Source organism: Hypanus sabinus, chromosome 19, assembly GCF_030144855.1.
Source record: "Hypanus sabinus isolate sHypSab1 chromosome 19, sHypSab1.hap1, whole genome shotgun sequence".
In the NCBI taxonomy this organism is placed as follows: domain Eukaryota; kingdom Metazoa; phylum Chordata; class Chondrichthyes; order Myliobatiformes; family Dasyatidae; genus Hypanus; species Hypanus sabinus.
This window is the reverse complement of record NC_082724.1, coordinates 14497858-14515645: the sequence shown is the minus strand read 5'-3', so window position 1 is coordinate 14515645 and position 17788 is coordinate 14497858. Positions and strand designations below refer to the sequence as shown.

Genomic DNA, 17788 nt, shown 5'->3' with positions numbered 1-17788 from the left:
AGACTGATGGAGTATAGTGTATAATATTGAACCATACTCTTTGTGGGCTTCAGGACAGGATGAACTTTGAGATGTTTGAACTAGCACAAGAATTTGAGAGGACTTTATCTGACCAGTGTTTCCGATGTAACCAAGAAATCGGTACTTTTTTACATTCTACTTGGTCTTGTTCTAAAATTCAACCTTTTTGGACAAATTTAAGAGTTTTATTGGAACAAATTATTGGAACACAACTTCCACGTAACCCAATATTATTTTTATTAGGCGATATTGAAGGGATAAAATCGAAACCCAAATTGAATAAATATCAGAAAGAATTCATAAAAATTGCACTGGCAGTAGCCAAAAAGGCTCTTGCAGTTACCTGGAAATTGGAACATACTTAAGTATAGATCGTTGGAAGAATGAAATTTCCAGCTGTATCCCACTTGAAAAAATTACTTATAATTTAAGAGATAAATATGAAACATTTTTGAAAATTTGGCACCCTTATTTACAAAAGACAGGATTAAATATATAGGTGCTCCGAAGATAAAATAATTGGTTATTTGGGGAAAGAAATGAATATATATACTAAAGTTATTACGAACTCCATGGAGCATGTGGGGATCTCCGGATATCCAGGCACTCTTTCTTTCTTTTTTTTTTCTTTTTCTTTTTCTTTTTTTTCTATAGGGATGTTAGGGGGAGGGGCTAAGGGGAGGGGGGAAGGGTATATATTTTTTTTCTTTCTGTAATCATTTGAAAACTCAATTAAAAAAAAGTTTTAAAAAAAAGAATTTGAGGGGACATAATTGAATGGAAGAGCCTATTAAAAAGTGGTGGACACAGCCCAGTCCATCACAGGGAAATCCCTCCCCACCAGTGAGCACGTCTACAAAGAGCGCTGCCACAAGCAAACAGCAAGGACCCGCACCGTCTGGGCCACGCTCTCTTTTTGCTGCTGTCGTCGAGAAGGAGGGGCAGGTACCTGAGATCCCACACCACCAGGTTCAGGAACAGTTATCACCCTTCGACCATCAGGCTCCTGAACCAGAGTGGATAACCTCACTCCCCTCAACTCTGAACTGACTCCACAACCTACGGACCCACTTTCACAGCTCCTGGACTACAGGCACTAACTTCCCTCAACTTCACTTGCCTCAACTCTGAACTGTTCCCACTTTCAAGCACATATCATCACATGCTCTCAATATTTATTGCTTATTTATTTATTTATCTATCTATTTATTATTATTTCTTCTTGTTTTTTTCTTTTTTGTATTTGAACAGTTTACTCCCTTTTCACACTGGTTGTCTGCCTATGGTGCAGTCTTTCATCGCTTCTATTACAGTTATTGGATTTTTGAGTATGCCTGCAAGAACAGGAACCTACAGAGTTGTACCTACATTGATAATAAATTTACTTTGAACTTTGAGTTTTGAACTCATGTTCTCAGTATTATTTATTGACTTATTTATATTTCATTTGCACATGTCGTCTTCTTTTGCCCATTGTATCCTTGTCTGTCTTTGTGTGTAGTTTTTCATTGATTTTATTGTACTTCTCAGTTCTAACATGAATGCCTGCAGGAAAATAAATTTCAAGGTACCATGTGGTGGCATGTACCTACTCTGATAATAAATTTATTTTGAGCTTTGAACTATGAGATTTTAATTTTTGTGATCTGCCACATGATAACTTGTTAAAAGGCCTTTTGCGAGTTTTGTTAGAGTTCTGGAAACTTTTGGTCTCCTCAGTACTGCATCAATTATAACTTTATTAACTATCTCCCCACCATTTTAATCCAGATGTTGGCGTTATATCTTTAAGTTGAAGAACCTTCTACCATCTTTTCCCAATTCAACTTCAGTGGATTTCTCAGATTTGATTTTTACCTTAAACCCTTGTCAGAAGGGATTAGTAGCTTTTATTTATAATATGATTATGAAGATACAACCAGAAATATCAGATAGAATTAAACAAGAATGGGAAAAAGAACTTCGATATAATATTTCAACTGATAAATGGGAAAAAATTTTACAAATGGTTAATTCCTCTTCTATATGTGCTAAACATGCTTTAATACAATTTAAAATTGTACATAGAGCTTATATGTCTAAAGATAAGCTTGCTCGATTTTACTCTTATATTAACCCTCAATGTGACAGGTGTCATCTAGAAGTGGCTTCATTGACCCACATGTTTTGGTCATGTCCCACTTTACATAACTATTGGAAGGATATATTTGTTACCATTTCTTCTATTTGGAATATCGATTTACAACCTCATTTCATTACTGCAATTTTTGGTATACCAAATGAGGATGGTATTCAGTTTTCCCCTTCAATCAGACGAATGATTGCTTTTGTAACATTAATGGCCAGAAGGTCTATATTACAAAACTGGAAAGAAGTAAATCCTCCTACCACGTCTCAGTGGCTTTCCCAAACTATTTCATATCTAAGTTTAGAAAAAATCAGAAGCACTATTTTTGACTCATCAGTCAAATTTGAAGAAACTTGGGGACTGTTTATTCGACATTTTCATATGAATTAATCTGACCTTTTCCAGACCTTCTTTCTGCTTATTCTTGTTCAGGTATGGAGTTCCGGAGTTTTTTTTGACACTATCACATACTTATAAACTGTTACTATTGCCCATGTTAGTTTAGTTTAGTGCTTTTTTTTATCAATATACATTTCCTTTTATTTATTTTTAATTCTTTTTTCTTTTTTGATGATTATTCTTGTTTTTATTTCATATGTAGTTATACAGACTTGATTGATTAATGTACTTTTTTCTGTTGATGTTTTAATAGGATATTATTATCTTATTATAAATGTAATTTCAAGTCTATTGTATTCATAACCTATTCATTATTATGTTATGTTTTTCTTTATATATATATATATATATATATATATATATATATGAAACTTAATAAAAAGATTGAAAAAGAAAAAGAAAGAAAGTTGAAGAACCTTCAGCTGAGGGAGCAAAAGCTGTTTTATGACAGTCATCACCATCATTAAACACCAGAGGACACTGCTCTAGTTTTCCAACATGATTCTATCACAGTTTCCTGATCAAACTCGTTTTCATAGTAGCAGAGTGCATGAGCTACACTAACTTTCTCATTCTCTTCTGCAGGCACAGGAGAAACACATCTCAACTGAGCTCTCTAAAAGACTAGAAAGAAAAAATCTGTAGAAATGATGCGCTGGCAGACTACGTATTTGTTGATTGTTTGCATGGTGGTTCAGTCTTCTGGTAAGTTTGGAAGTATATTACTTTCTTAATTTTTTAAAACATATTGGAGTATTTATAGGCAACGTTGTGAAATGTTAATTTTGTGCAAATTGTACAGACTAATTTTATGAGTTACAACAAGCCACTTGGTAATTGTTCTGCAGTGAGTTAAATATAATTTTTTTCAGAATTAATCTATTGTCCTCAGATTTTCTAAAATAAGGCTAAACAAAGTAAAATTGTACTGTTCTGGGTAGGGCTGTACTAGTCTAGGTAACAAATTCAAATCTTAGCCCTGTGTTGACAAAGGTTTTGCCTAACCTGCAGACTTCCTCCAGAGTTTTGTGTGTGTCGCAAAGGATAGAATTTTACTCTATAAATTAATTCAGAAAAAGTCTCACTTTTTCTGAATTAATTTATAGAGTAAAATTCTATCCTTTGCGACACACACAAAAGACTTTTTCTGAATTAATTTATAGAGTAAAATTCTATCCTTTGCGACACACACAAAACTCTGGAGGAAGTCTGCAGGTTAGGCAGTGTCTATGGAAAGGAATAAACAGTCAATGTTTCAGGCTGCGACCCTTGGTTGACTGTTTATTCCTTTCCATAGGTGCTGCTGACTTGTGGAGTTCATCCAGCATTTTGTGTTGTGTTGCTTTGAATCTGCAACATGTGCAGACCCTCTGATGTTTAAATTTTATCTCTTCATTTGATTCACTTTCTATGAGGCACTTGATGGATCAGATTCCTTTAGATGTGAATATTTATTCATTTAACTTGCCCTCCAGTTGATTTTAAAGTGTGGTGATTAACCTCCCAAATTGCTTTTCTCTCTTTACACATAACCTTTTGCATAAGGTATAGTCAATGTGATTTGCATTTTCCTTCCCCCGCAGCTATCGATGTTTCAGAAATCATTACGCTCTCCTCTGACTGTCCAAACCACCAATGTATTCAACACTTCGGTATCCTGTTAGATACAAACCCATATTTCAAATTTGTTGCTAAAATATTAGATCCACAGAAACTTTATAGAATGCGACTTAATGAGATTCAACATGGCACATTCATCCATTCCCACAAAAGTCACAATTCAGTTCATTAAGATCAACAAAGTTGGTAAAGTTGAGACTGGTCATCTAATCGTACTCCGGGATTAGTGAAAACATAAGTTGTGAGTTTCTGGGTACTAAAAGGCTTTGGGGGCCCTGAAGTGGCAGTAAGAAAGCACCTGTAAGACTCTGGTTACAAAAATGTGACACCCTCCACCCAGGGAAGAAACAAACTTGGTATTGTAGTGGTGTGCTACACGCAGCGCTAAAATAACGACACGGAGTCGGTAAACTGCAATTAAAGGTGATTTTATTCGAACTTCACAGTCTTGCTTTAAAGCCTCCCTCATCCTGCCCTCCCCGGGCGCAGATGCTGTAAGGGACACGTACTCACAAACCCCCGCAGGCTTTTTCCCTTTGTTGCGGACCTGATCTTTGTGCCGGCGTGCTGGCTATTTGTGAGCTGGTTCGAGTGTGCTAGGAAGTGGGTCGCCACATAACCCCCCCCCCCCCACACAGAACCGGCGATACACCCCACAATGTCCACAGTCTGGGCCGGACCCGGTTTGGGAGGTCGGCCTCTGCGCCGCGGTGCCGGAAACTCGACCAGTTGCGCCAGGTCCACATGGGCCGGTTTGAGTCGGTCCACCGTGAAAACCTCCTCTCTCCCCCCAACGTCCAGCACGAACACGGACCCGTTGTTCCAGAGCACCATAAACGGCCCCTCATAGGGCCGTTGCAGCGGTGGCCGATGCCCGCCCCATCGTACAAACACAAACTTACAGTTCTGCAGGTCTTTGGGTACGCAGGTCGGGTTCTGCCCATGCTGCAAAATGGGTATAGGGGCCAGGTCACCAAGCCTCTCGCGTAGTCTGCCCAGGACTGCTGCGGTTTCTTCCTCTTGCCCCCTTGGGGCTGGTATGAACTCCCCGGGGACGACCAGGGGTGTGCCGTACACCAACTCGGCTGACGAGGCGTGCAGATCGTCTTTGGGCGCCGTGCGGATGCCGAGTAGGACCCAGGGAAGCTCGTCCGCCCAGCTGGCTCCTCGCAGGTGGGCCACGAGAGCCGACTTTAGGTGACGGTGGAAACGCTCCACTAGCCCGTTCGACTGTGGGTGGTAGGCAGTTGTGTGGGCCGGTACACCAAAGCGGGACACCCAGGTGGCAATCAGTGCCTGGACGCAAGATTTGGAGGTGGTGACGGTGAGCGGGACCTCCTCTGGCCATCTTGTGAACCGGTCCACGATAGTCAGGAGGTGATCCGACATGTATTCAGAGATGTAGGACAGATGGCGCTGCTGGCGGGACGACCAGGGATCGGACACCTTCGTGAACGTAAAGGTAAGCAGTTTGTGGTCCGTGAACACGGTGAAGGGCCGACCTTCTAAGAAGTACCTGAAATGCCGGATTGCCAGGTAGAGCGCCAACAGTTCCCGGTTGAAAGCACTGTATTTGAGCTCGGGTGGCCGCAGGTGTTTGCTGAAAAACGCCAGGGGTTGCCAGCGACCCGCGATGAGCTGCTCCAGTACCCCACCGACTGCCGTGTTAGATGCGTCCACTGTGAGGGCGGTAGGGACGTCCATTCTGGGGTGCACTAGCATCGTGGCTTTCGCCAAAGCTTCCTTCGTTTGAACGAAAGCGGTGGCGGACTCCTCGTCCCAGGTAATGTCCTTGCTCGGACTCGACATCAGGGCGAACAGGGGGCGCATGATCCGGGCAGCTGAAGGGAGGAAGCGGTGATAGAAATTGACCATACCTATGAATTCCTGAAGGCCTTTGATCGTGGTGGGTCGGGGAAAGTGGCGGACTGCATCTACCTTAGCGGGCAGAGGGGTTGCCCTGTCTGTAGTTATCCTGTGGCCCAGGAAGTCAATGGTGTCGAGCCCGAACTGGCATTTGGCCAGGTTGATTGTAAGACCGTACTCACTCAGTCGGGCGTAGAGTTGATGGAGGTGGGACAGATGCTCCTGACGACTGCTGCTGGCTATGAGGATGTCGTCCAAATAGACGAATGCGAAGTCCAGGTCGTGTCCCACCGCGTCCATTAACCGCTGGAATGTCTGTGCGGCACTCTTCAGGCCGAACGGCATGCGGAGGAACTCGAAAAGGCCAAACGGGGTGATGAGAGCCGTTTTGGGGACGTCGTCCGGATGCATCGGGATTTGATGGTACCCTCGGACGAGGAGAAGATCCGTGCGCTGTGCAGGTTTGCTGCAAAGTCCTGAATGTGCGGCACAGGGTAGCGGTCCGGTGTGGTAGCCTCGTTCAGCCTGCGGTAGTCGCCGCACGGTCTCCAGCCCCCTGTCGCTTTGGGCACCATGTGCAGGGGGGAGGCCCATGGGCTGTCAGACCGCCAGATGATCCCCAATTCCTCCATCCTCTGGAACTCCTCCTTCGCCAGTCAGAGCTTGTCCAGGGGAAGCCGCCGAGCGCGGGCGTGCAGGGGTGGTCCCTGGGTCAGGATGTGGTGCTGTACGCCGTGTCGGGGCATGGCTGCCGTGAACTGCGGTGCCAGAGCCGATGGGAAATCCGCCAGGACTCTGGTGAAGTCGTTGTTGGACAGCGTGATGGAGCCGAGGTGAGGGGCTGGCAACTGGGCTGCACCCAGGGAGAACGTCTGAAAGGTCTCGGCGTGAACCAGTCTCTTCCTGGGCTGGTCGACCAGTCGGCTGTGAGCTCGCAAAAAATCCGCACCCAGAAGCGGTTGGGCTATGGCGGCCAGTGTGAAGTCCCACGTGAACTGGCTGGAGCCGAACTGTAGCTGCTCCATACGGGTGCCATAGGTCCTTACCGTGCTGCCGTTCACGGCCCTCGGGGGGGACCTGGTGCCTTGTTGCAGGTGTCGTAACTCGTCGGAGGTAAGACGCTGATCTTGGCACTGGTGTCAACCAAAAAACGGCGTCCCAACCACTGGTCCCAGACATACAGGAGGCTATCCCGATGGCCAGCCACCGTAGCCATCAGCAGCGGCTGGCCCTGCCGTTTCCCAGGAACTTGCAGGGCGTGTGACAACGGCGGGCTTCTGCGCCCCACCGTTGGTGGTAGAAACACCATTGTTCATTGGGCTCCTCACCCCGCCCCTGGGGTTAGCGGGCCCTGTGGCTGGGCCTGGTCTGGTTTGCTGCTGGGAGCGTGGCCTGGTGATCTGTGCGATGGACGCCCCACTCACCTTCTTGGCGTTCCACTGCAAGCCCGCCCGGGCTGCCACCTTCTGGGGGTCGCTGAAATCTGTGTCAGACAGCAGCAGGCGTATGTCCTCGGGCAGCTGCTCCAGGAATGCCTGCTCAAACCATGAGGGTGTGTGTCTGTCGGCCAGAGACAACATCTCATTCCTTAAAGCCGAAGGAGGTCTGTCTCCCAAGCCATCCAGGTGCAGTAAACGGGCAGCTCGCTCGCGCTGTGAGAGTCTGAAAGTCCTTATGAGCAGGGCTTTGAATTCCACGTACTTGCCATCCGCTGGGGGAGACTGTATGAACTCCGCAATCTGGGCCGCTGTGTCCTGGTCGAGGGAGCTCACCACGTAGTAGTAACATGTGTCTTCTGAGGTTATCTGCCGAACGTGGAATTGGGCTTCTGCTTGCTGGAACCATAAGTGAGGTCGCAGCGCCCAGAAGCTTGGCAGTTTCAACGAAACCGCATGAACAGATGCGGCGTCGGTCATCTTCAGCCCGAATATCGTTTGGACCGTCGAGGTCACCAATTGTAGTGGTGTGCTACACGCAGCGCTAAAATACCGACACAGAGTCGGTAAGCAGCAATTAAAGATGATTTTATTCGAACTTCACAGCCTTGCTTTAAAGCCTCCCTCATCCCGCCCTCCCCGGGCGCGGATGCTCCAAGAGACATGTACTCACAAACCCCCGTAGGCTATTTGTGAGCTGGTTCGAGTGCGCTAGGAAGTGGGTTGCCACAGTCTGATAGTTTTTTTCCCCATGACTTAAGCAGATGTTAATTGCTCCTTTACATAGGCTAATCTTAGACAAATTATGATGTAGAAGAGGAGCACTTCAAAGTTCAAAGTAAATTTATTATCAAAGTACATGTTCAACCTGATGTTTGTTTTCTTGTGGGCATACACGGTAAATCCAAGAAGCATAAAAGTCAATGAAAGAGGTGGACAAACAGCCAATGTGCAAAGGACAATAAAATATGCAAATACCAAAGAAAACAGAAGTAATACTAAAAAATAAATAAGAAAGAAAACTATTAAGAACATGAGGTGAAGAATCCTAGAGTGCGAGTTCACAGGTTGTGGGAACATCTCCTCACGGGGCAGGTGAGGAGATGATAGACAGGAGCTATAGGGAGGTAGTCACCCCAAGGATGTAAGAGACTGATAAATGGGTGACTGCCAGGATAGAGAAGAGTAAACGTCAGATAGCAGCAAGCACGCCTATGGCCATCTCCCTCAACAATAAGTACTCCATTTTGAGTACTGTTGGGGGGAACAGCCTATCTATTTTTTTCTTTTTTTTTAAATGACAATATCAAAAAGTTACTAAGAGTTTCTTCAGTTCTACAAACTGTAAAAGAGAGGTGAGAGTTGACATTGGACCACTGGAAAATAATGCTGGAGAATTAGTAATAGGGGACAATGAAATGGCAGAAGAACTTAATAAGTATATTGCATTAGTCTTTTCTGTGGAAGACACTAGCAGTGTGCCAGAGGTCTGTGAGTGTCAGGGAGCAGGAGTGAGCGCCATGCATTTACAAAGGAAAAAGTGCAAGGCAAACTGAAAGGTCTTAAGGTTTTAAGTCACCTGGAACAAATGGACTACATCCCAGAGTTCTGAAAGAAGTTGCTGAAGAGATAGCAGTGGCAAGAAGAGAGCATGTCCTGGGTGGTGGGGGTCCCTGACGATGGATCTTGCTTTGCTGCGACTGCACTCCATGCAGATGTGCTCAATGGTAGGGAAGGCTTTACCCGTGACCAGCTGTGACATATCCACTTCTTTTTGTAGGATTTTCTGTTCAAGAGCATTGCTGTTTCCATACCAGGCTGTGACGCGACCAGTCACTACACTCCCAGCCACATATCAATGGAAGTTTGACATAGTTTTAGATGTCATGCTGAATCTTTGGAAGCTTCTAAGGAAGTAGAGGTGCTGCCGTGCCTTCTTTGTCATTTCACTTACGTGCTGGTCCAAGGACGGATGATCTGAAGTAATCACACCGAGGAATTTAAAGTTGGTGGCCTTCTCCAGCTCCAATCCCCTAATGACTGGCTTATAGTCTTACGCTTTCCTCCTCTTGAACTCAATAATAACTTCCTTGGTCTTGTTATTGAGTATGAGGTTGTTGTTGTAGCACTATTCAGCCAAATTTTCAATCTCCCTTGGTGAGACCGCACCTAGAGAATTGTTTGCAGTTTTGGTCCCCTAATCTGAGGAAAGACATTCTTGCCATAGAGGGAGTACCAGATTGAGTCCTGGGATGGCAGGACTTTCATATGAAGAAAGACTGGATTGACTAGGCTTATAATCACTGGAATCTAAAAGACTGAGGGGGGATCTTATTGAAACGTATAAAATTCTAAAGGGATTGGACAGGCTAGATGCAGGAAGATTGTTTTTGATGTTGGGTAAGTCCAGAATGAGGGGTCACAGTTTAAGGATAAAGAGGAAGCCTTTTAGGACCGAGATGAGGAAAATCTTCTTCACACAGAGAGTGGTGAATCTGCGGAATTCTCCGCCACAGGAAACAGCTGAGGCCGGTTCATTGGCTATATTTAAGAGGAAGTTAGATATGGCCCTTGTGGCTAAAGGGATCAGGGGGTATGGAGAGAAAGCAGGTACAGGGTTCTGAGTTGGATGATCAGCCATGATCATACTGAATGGCGGTGCAGGCTCAAAGGGCCGAATGGCCTACTCCTGCACCTATTTTCTATGTTTCTATGTGTTGATTCATCACCACCTTTGATTTGCCTACAATAATGATGGTTGTCAGCAAACCTAAATATGGCATTGGAGCTGTGCTTAGCTTCGCAGTTATAAGTGCAAAGTATAGAGTAGGGGGCTAATCACCCCGCCTGGTGGTGCACCTGTGATAATGGAGATCGTGGAGGAGATACTATTGCCAACCTGAACTGACTGGGGTCTGCAAGTGAGGAAATCGAGGATCCAGTTGCACAAGGAGATATGAAGGTTAGGGTCTTGGATCTTATTGATTAGCTTTGAAGAGATGATGTTATTGAATGCCGAGCTGTAGTCAATGGAGAGATTCCCTGACCTATGCATCTTTGCTGTCCAGATATTCCAGGGTTGAGTGAAGAGCCAATAAAAGAGTACTTGCTGGGGTCCTGTAGGCAAACTAGAGTGGATCCAAATTGCTTCTCAAGCAGAAGCTGCTCTGTTTCATCACCAACCTCTCAAAACACTTCATCACCATGCACGTAAGTGCTACAGGACGATATTCATTGAGGTAGATTACCACGTTCTTCATAGGCACTGGTATAATTGAAGCGTGCCAGAAGCAGACGGGTACCTCAGACTGTTGACATGAGAGGTTACAGATCTTAGTTAATACTCCAGCCAGACGATCTGCACAGGTCTATAGTACTCGGCTGGGTATCCCTTCTGGGCCAGATGCTTTCCGTGGGTTCACCCTTCTGAAAGACGCTCTCACGTCGAAATCAGAGCATCATCGGTGGGCCGTGCGAATTTGTGAAGTTTCCTCCTTGTTTTGATGTCAAAACGAGCACATAAGATGTCCAGCTCATCTGGGAGCCAAGCCTTGTCATCATCCATGTCGCCTGGTTTCACTTTGTAAGAGGTAATAGTATTGAAGCCCTTACACACCTCCTGAGCATCCTGCATTGATTCAAGTTTGGCCTGGGATTGCCACTTCGCATGTGAGGTGGCTTTTCAGAGATTGTACCTGGACCTCTTGTACCTTACTTGGTCTCTCAGAATGCCATTGATCCGGCTCTCAGCAGTTTATGGATCTCATGGCTCATCTAGGGCTTCTGGTAGGGGAAGTGTATGATTCTGTGAGGACATATTCATCTATGACCATTTTTATAATGTTCATAACACCGTGGAGTATTCATTCATATCCTCCAGTGAGTCCTTGAACATGGCCCAATCCACTGACTCAAAGCAATTTGTAGCTGCTCCTCTACCTCCTGGCACCACCTCATTGTTGTCCTTATCACTGGAGCCTTACTCTTTAGCCTTTGACTGTATGCAGGTAGGAGGGCAGCCAAGTGATCAGATTTCCAAAATGTGATCTAGGCACGGGACTGTAGGCATTCCTTATCGTTGCACAGCAGTGGCTGAGTGTGTTGGAACCCCTGGTGCTGTAGGTTATATGCTGATGATAACTGGTCAGGGATTGCTTCTAACAAGCCTGCTTGAAATCCCCGATATGACTGGAAATGTGTTGGAATGGCAGCATTTTCTCAAGTGCCTGATTAATGTTGGCTTTTGGCAGTGTTTAAACTGTGCCCAGGATCATGGAGGTAAACTCTTAGTAAGAAGAATGGTCAGCACTTAATCAATAAATGTTCCAAGTCAGGTAAACTAGAGTATGACGAAACTGCCACATCCAAGCTACACAACGTGTTTATAATGAAACAGAGAACCCCATCTTTTGCCTTTTCCAAATCAGCAATTCAGTCCATCCTGCGTATTGAGAAGCCTTCAGGTCTCACCGATGCATCCAGCCCGTCCGGAGTGAGCCATGTCTCCATGAAACACAGAGCACAACAATTCCTCATTTCCTTCCGATACAACAATCTTACCTTTAGGTTCTCAATCTTGTCCTCCAGCGACCGTACATTTACTAACAAGATGCTGGGTAGAGGGAATTTCAGTCATCTGTATCTCAGCCTGGCTTGGAGTCCTCATCTCCTCCCTCTCTTCCGGCCGTGGTGATGCGCTTCCAGCCGCTTAAAGGAGCCATACCCCTATGCTTAAGACTACCAAATCTTTCAGAAGACTGTGAAATAGCCAGTTCAAAAGTACGTTGCTGAAAAGGAAATTACAGGTTGCAGTGAGAATAATTCAGGGGAGGTATACTTAGAACTTTTACAAGCAGCCTGAAAAACGTCACTGTGGTTCACAGGTGCCCATCTTGCAAAAAAAAAGCACTTAGTCCATTATTTTCATGACAGTTCAAAAAAAGCGATCCAGTCTAATGGTGTGAACTAGTTCTGTGGGTACCTACTTTTCAACGACTCAACTAAGGAGTCTGTAAATTTTAATGAGGGCTTCTGTGTTCATACCCTTTTCAAGCAGAGGTTTCCAGCTTGTTACAACCTTCTGCAAGAAAGCCAATCAAAGTCAAAGTAAATCTATTATCAAAGTACATACTGTAAGACCATAAGACTTAGAAGCAGAGTTAAACCAAATGACCCATCGATTCTGCTCCGCCATTCCATCAGGGCTGATTTATTGTCCTTCTCAACCCTATTCTCCAGGGTTCTCCCTTTGCTTTTGATGCCCTATCAACTTCTGCTTTAAACCTCAAGAACCTATCAACCTCTTCTTTAAATACTCAACGGCTTGGGCTCCCCTGCCATCTCTGGCAATGAATTCCACAGATTCACCACCCTCTGGCTAGAGAAGTTCCTTCTCATATGTCACCATATGAGATTCATTGAGATTCATTTTCTTACAGGCATTTACAGCAAAATGAAGAAATACAACAGAAGTTATGAAAATCTATACATAAAGACTGGGCAATGACCAACGTGCAAATGACACAAACAGAGCAAATACAAATAAATAAATAATGGTACATGAGCAGTTGAGTCCTAGAAAGTGAGTCCATAGCTTAGGGAATCAGTTCAGTGTTGAGGTGAATGAAGTTGTCCACATTGGTTCAGGAGCCAGATGGTTGTAGGGTAATAACTGTTCCTGGTAGTGTGGGACCTTAGGTCCTGTACCTCCTGCCTGGTTGTATTAGTGAGAAAGGATCATGGTGTGGATGGTGGGAGTCCTTGAAAATTAATGGATGCTGCCTTATTGTTGCAGTGTGCCTTGTAAATGTGTTCAATGCCCAGCCTACCTAGACATAAACTGGAGGACAACTTCACTGAGCATCTCTGCTCCAATCGCAAAAAGCACAATTACCCGGTGGCCGACCATTTCAATTGGTATCCCCATTCCTGTTGCAACATGCTGGCCCATGGCCTCCTCTTTAGCCATGATGAGGTCACTCTCAGGCTGGAGGAGCAACACCCCATATTCTATCTCGGTCACCTCCAAACTGATGACATGAACATCAATTTTTACAAACTCCTGTAATTTTTATCCCCTCTTTTTCATTTCCTTTCTCTGGCCTCTCACCTCTTCTTCTTGTCTGCCTATCATCTCCTTCTTCCTTTTCTCCCATGGTCCACTCCCCTCTAATCTGTCCTGCCTGAGCATGCTGTAACATTTTCCCTGACTAGCAATGCCACCACCACCCCCCCACCCTTCATCCCTCTGCCTCTATCACGTCTGAAACATCAGAACCCTGGAACATTAAGCTGCCAGTCCCGCCCCTCCTGTAGCAAAGTTTCACTAATGGCTACAATATCATAATTCCACGTGCCAATCCACAGCTCGTCAGCCTTCCCCACAATACTCCTCACATTGAAATAGACACACCTCAGAAGATTATTACCATCACACACAACCCTTCTATTTGTGACTTTGCATGAAACTTTAACATCATTTATTTTCACCCCCACTCCACTATCTACCCTGGCATTCTGGTTCCCATACCCCTGCAAATCTAGTTTAAACCCCCCCCCCCCCCAATAGCACTGACAAACCTCCCTGCAAGGATATTGGACCCCCTGTAGTTCAGGTGCAACCCGTCTCTCTTGTACAGGTCCCACCTGCCCCAGAAGAGGTCCCAATGATCCTGAAATCTGAAACTCTGCCCCGTACACCCATTCCTCAGCCAGTGTTCATCCTCTAGAGCATCCTGTTCTTACCCTCACTGGCACATGGCACAGGTAGCAGTCCTGAGATCACCACCCTCGAGGTCCTGCTTTTTAACTTCCTACCAAGCTCTCTGTACTCACTCTTCAGGACCTCCTCACTCTTTCTTCCTACATCATTGGTACCGATGTGTACCATGACATCTGGCTGCTCACCCCCCCCCCCCCCATTTCAGAATGCTGTGATCAGAGACATCCCTGACCCTGGCACCCAGGAGGCAACAAACCATCCGGGAGTCTCTGTCATGACCACAGAATCTCCTGTCTGTACCCCTGACTATGGAGTCCCCTATCACTACCGCTCTCCTCTTCTACCCCCCACCCCCCTGCACTGCAGAACCAGACTCAGTGCCAGAGATCCAGCTTCCGCAGTTTGTCCCAGGTAAGTCATCTCTCCCCAACAGTATCCAAATCGGTATACATGTTGTTGAGGGGAATGGCCACAGGGGAGCCCTGCTCTGCTGCCCTTTCCCCTTCCCTCGCCTGACGGTAACCCAGTTACCTGTGTGCTGCTCCTTTGGCGTAACTACCTCCCTGAAACTACTATCTATTAGCTCCTTATTCTCCTGAATGATCCGGAGCTCATCCAGCTCCTGCTCCAGTTCCTAACGCGGTTTGTTCGGAGCTGCAGCTGGATGCACTTCTTGCAGGTGCCATTGTCAGGGACACCAGAGGTCTCCCTGACTTCCCACATCCTGCAAGAGGAGCATTCCAACATCCTGCCTGGCATTCTCTCTACTCTAAGCGAGCTAAACAAAACTTACCGGAACCTACCCTTGCCTCTGCCTGTTCACGCAGAAGCCTGTTGAGCCAAAGCCATCCCACTCTGACTCAGTCCACTCTGATGATGGCCACTGTATATGGCGGTTCTTTTCTTAAACCTTCGGCGAGCTACGTCATGCACCTCTTTTCCAGTCCAGCCTCTTTTCCCCGATCAGTTAAAAAAAAAGTCTTCTCTCCGAGATGCCTGGTACTGGTGATGTCAAGCCTGATTCTGATTCTGAATTTCCAACTTCTGCAGAATCTCTTGTGTTTATGCTAAAGAGGTTGCTGAGTTAACTGTTTCTGATACAAGTATTTCTGAGGGGCAGAAGGAACCATGTGGACGGGGTGGGGGAGATGGGGTGGTGGAAATGGAGGCTGGAACCAGATAAGGCAGGGATGATGGGCAGACGGAACCCAGCGGAAAGAGCAATGTATTTATAAAATGTGTGGAGAGGGCAGGTGGAAATTCTTACCATATTGTTTTGACTGCTATCAAATCTTACGCCACTCTACTTTCTGTGGCTTAGCTCAAGAAAAAACACAATTTCCACATTCTGTTCAGCATCTGGCTTGGTTTTCAATCACACATTTCCTGTATTATAATGGTGCCTGCTTCAATTCTCCTTCCGCTGCCTGTCCACATCTCTCTCGGCCTACCTGGTGCTCACACGCAACCTAGATCATTTTTTTTAGAATTGATTGGTACTGAGACCATTATATCACTGATCACCACACCCACCCTCCCTCCAGTCACCACGGACATCCACTTACTCAAATTATCCTGAGTTATCCCGAGTCCCTGGTCTGAAACGTTGAGTCTGTTTCTCACCCCGCAGATGCCGTCTGGCACCTTCTGATTTTGTTCCCAAGGTGAGGGTGACTGGGTTTAGGGCATGCCACGTTGGTGCCAAACGTGCAGAGACACTTGCACAGTTCTTGCTGATTTGATTTAACACAAACAATGTATCTCACGATGTGTGACAAGTGCAGTAAAGATAATCTTAGATCTTTATTTTTAAGATAAGGTTTCAACTATGTAACCAAGCATTCAAGGTAATTTACAGTGGCCAAATGGTTTGGGTTGTGGGAGTAATCAAGAGCATCCAAAGGAAACTATCACAGTCTTTAAATTTTTTACATTTATGAGATATTGGCATCGCCAGCATTTATTGCCTATGCAACACACACAAAATGCTGGTGGAACGCAGCAGGCCAGGCAGCATCTATAGGAAGAAGTACAGTTGGCGTTTCAGGATGAGACACCTCGTCAGGGAGTCCTGACAAAGGGTCTCGGCCCGAAACATCGACTGTGCTTCTCCCTATGGATGCTGCCTGGCCTGCTGCGTTCCACCACCATTTTGTGTGTGTTGCTTGAATTTCCAGCATCTGCAGATTTCCTCGTGTGAGCATTTATTGCCCATCCCTAGTTGCCCTTGAGAAGGTGGTGATGAGCTGCCTTAAACCGCTGCTGTCCTTGAAGAGTAGATACACCCACAGTGCTGTTAGGGAGGGAATTCCATGATTTTGACCCAGTGACAATGAAAGAACGGCAATATGTTTCTAAATGAGGATGGTGAGTGACTTAGAGGGGGATTTCCAAGTGGTGGTGTTCCCAGGTATCTGCTGTTCTCGTCCTTCTAGATGGTGGTGGCCGTGGTTCTGGAAGGTGCTGCCTTAGGAACTTTGGTGTGTTGTTGCGGTGCATCTTGTAGATAGTACACACTGCTGCAACTGTTTATCGATGGTGGAGGGATTGGATGCTTGTGGAAGGGGTACCAATCAAGTGGGCTGCCTAGTACTGGATGGTGTCAAGCTTCTTGAGTGTTGATGGAGCTTCACTCATCCAGGCGAGGGGTGAGTATTCCATCACACTCCTGAGCTGAGCCTTGTCGATGGTGGGCAGGCTATGGGGAGTCAGGAGGTGAGTTACATGCCACAGGATTCCGAGCCTTTGACCTGCTCTGGTAGCCATGGCGCTTATATGGCTAGGGAAAGCAAGTAAGCTCCACACAGACAACGTTGGAGGTCAGAATTGGACCTTGGCCACTACCAACTGCAGCACCTTCGACATCCTAGAAGCTCGAGATGGGAATAGTCTGTGGTTCGATGAAGATGGGATATCCCAAGATAGGTTGTGGACTGGAAGCGGTGTTTAATAAGGATTTCCAGGGGAAAATCAGGGTTGTGTATTCAGTGAAGGAAAGAGTGTTGGGAGTGTGAAGGGAGATGAATCACTTATCTGCTCCTCCTGCTCTGTGGACTGACACAGAAAACTCAGACAATGTTTTTCAATCATGTTTTTTTTTCTGGAGACCATCCCAGACAAAATGAAATGACTCTACTTAGAAACTTGCTGAGCATTATCACTACTGCTGGAGGCAGCCATATGTCACACCCCACAGTCCCCACCCAACTTGCCAAAGCTTGTCGAACGTCACAGAGTATGTTGCAAATTGATATCAAAGCAATGCTGTAAGCACACATATGGTCAGGCAGCATCTGGGGAAAAGCAAACAGGGTTCGCATTTCAGATCTGAGAGCCTTTGTCAGAACCTCAGTCAAGAGATTAGCAGTGGTCAGTGGTCACTCAGTGGCACCAATTACAGCCAAAGCTTGCTGCTGTAACAATATGGCTCAAACTCATCACCATCATCACTATCATCATTATGTGCCATGTTGTATGACATCATCATAATGTGCCATCTGGCATGATGTGGGTGATCATGGTCTATCCGTGACATGATTGTACTTTCTTTCTTTCTTTTTACAATATTTTTATGCATAAGAAAAAAAAGATTTACAG

The 17788-nt window shown here is 45.7% G+C and overlaps 1 protein-coding gene and 1 long non-coding RNA gene across 2 annotated transcripts in view; one reads left to right on the top strand and one right to left on the bottom strand.

Moving 5' to 3' along the window:
• Nucleotides 1-12247, bottom strand: part of LOC132377743 (uncharacterized) — a 28416-nt gene extending 16169 nt beyond the window's left edge. The window contains exon 1 of the long non-coding RNA XR_009506755.1: nt 12031-12247. This is a non-coding gene — a long non-coding RNA (uncharacterized LOC132377743). The remainder of the gene's footprint in view (nt 1-12030) is intronic.
• Nucleotides 3094-17788, top strand: part of LOC132377742 (protein shisa-5-like) — a 34686-nt gene continuing 19991 nt past the window's right edge. The window contains exon 1 of the mRNA XM_059944054.1: nt 3094-3253. Coding sequence (XP_059800037.1) covers nt 3196-3253 — 58 coding nt within the window. The 5' untranslated portion in view covers nt 3094-3195. The remainder of the gene's footprint in view (nt 3254-17788) is intronic.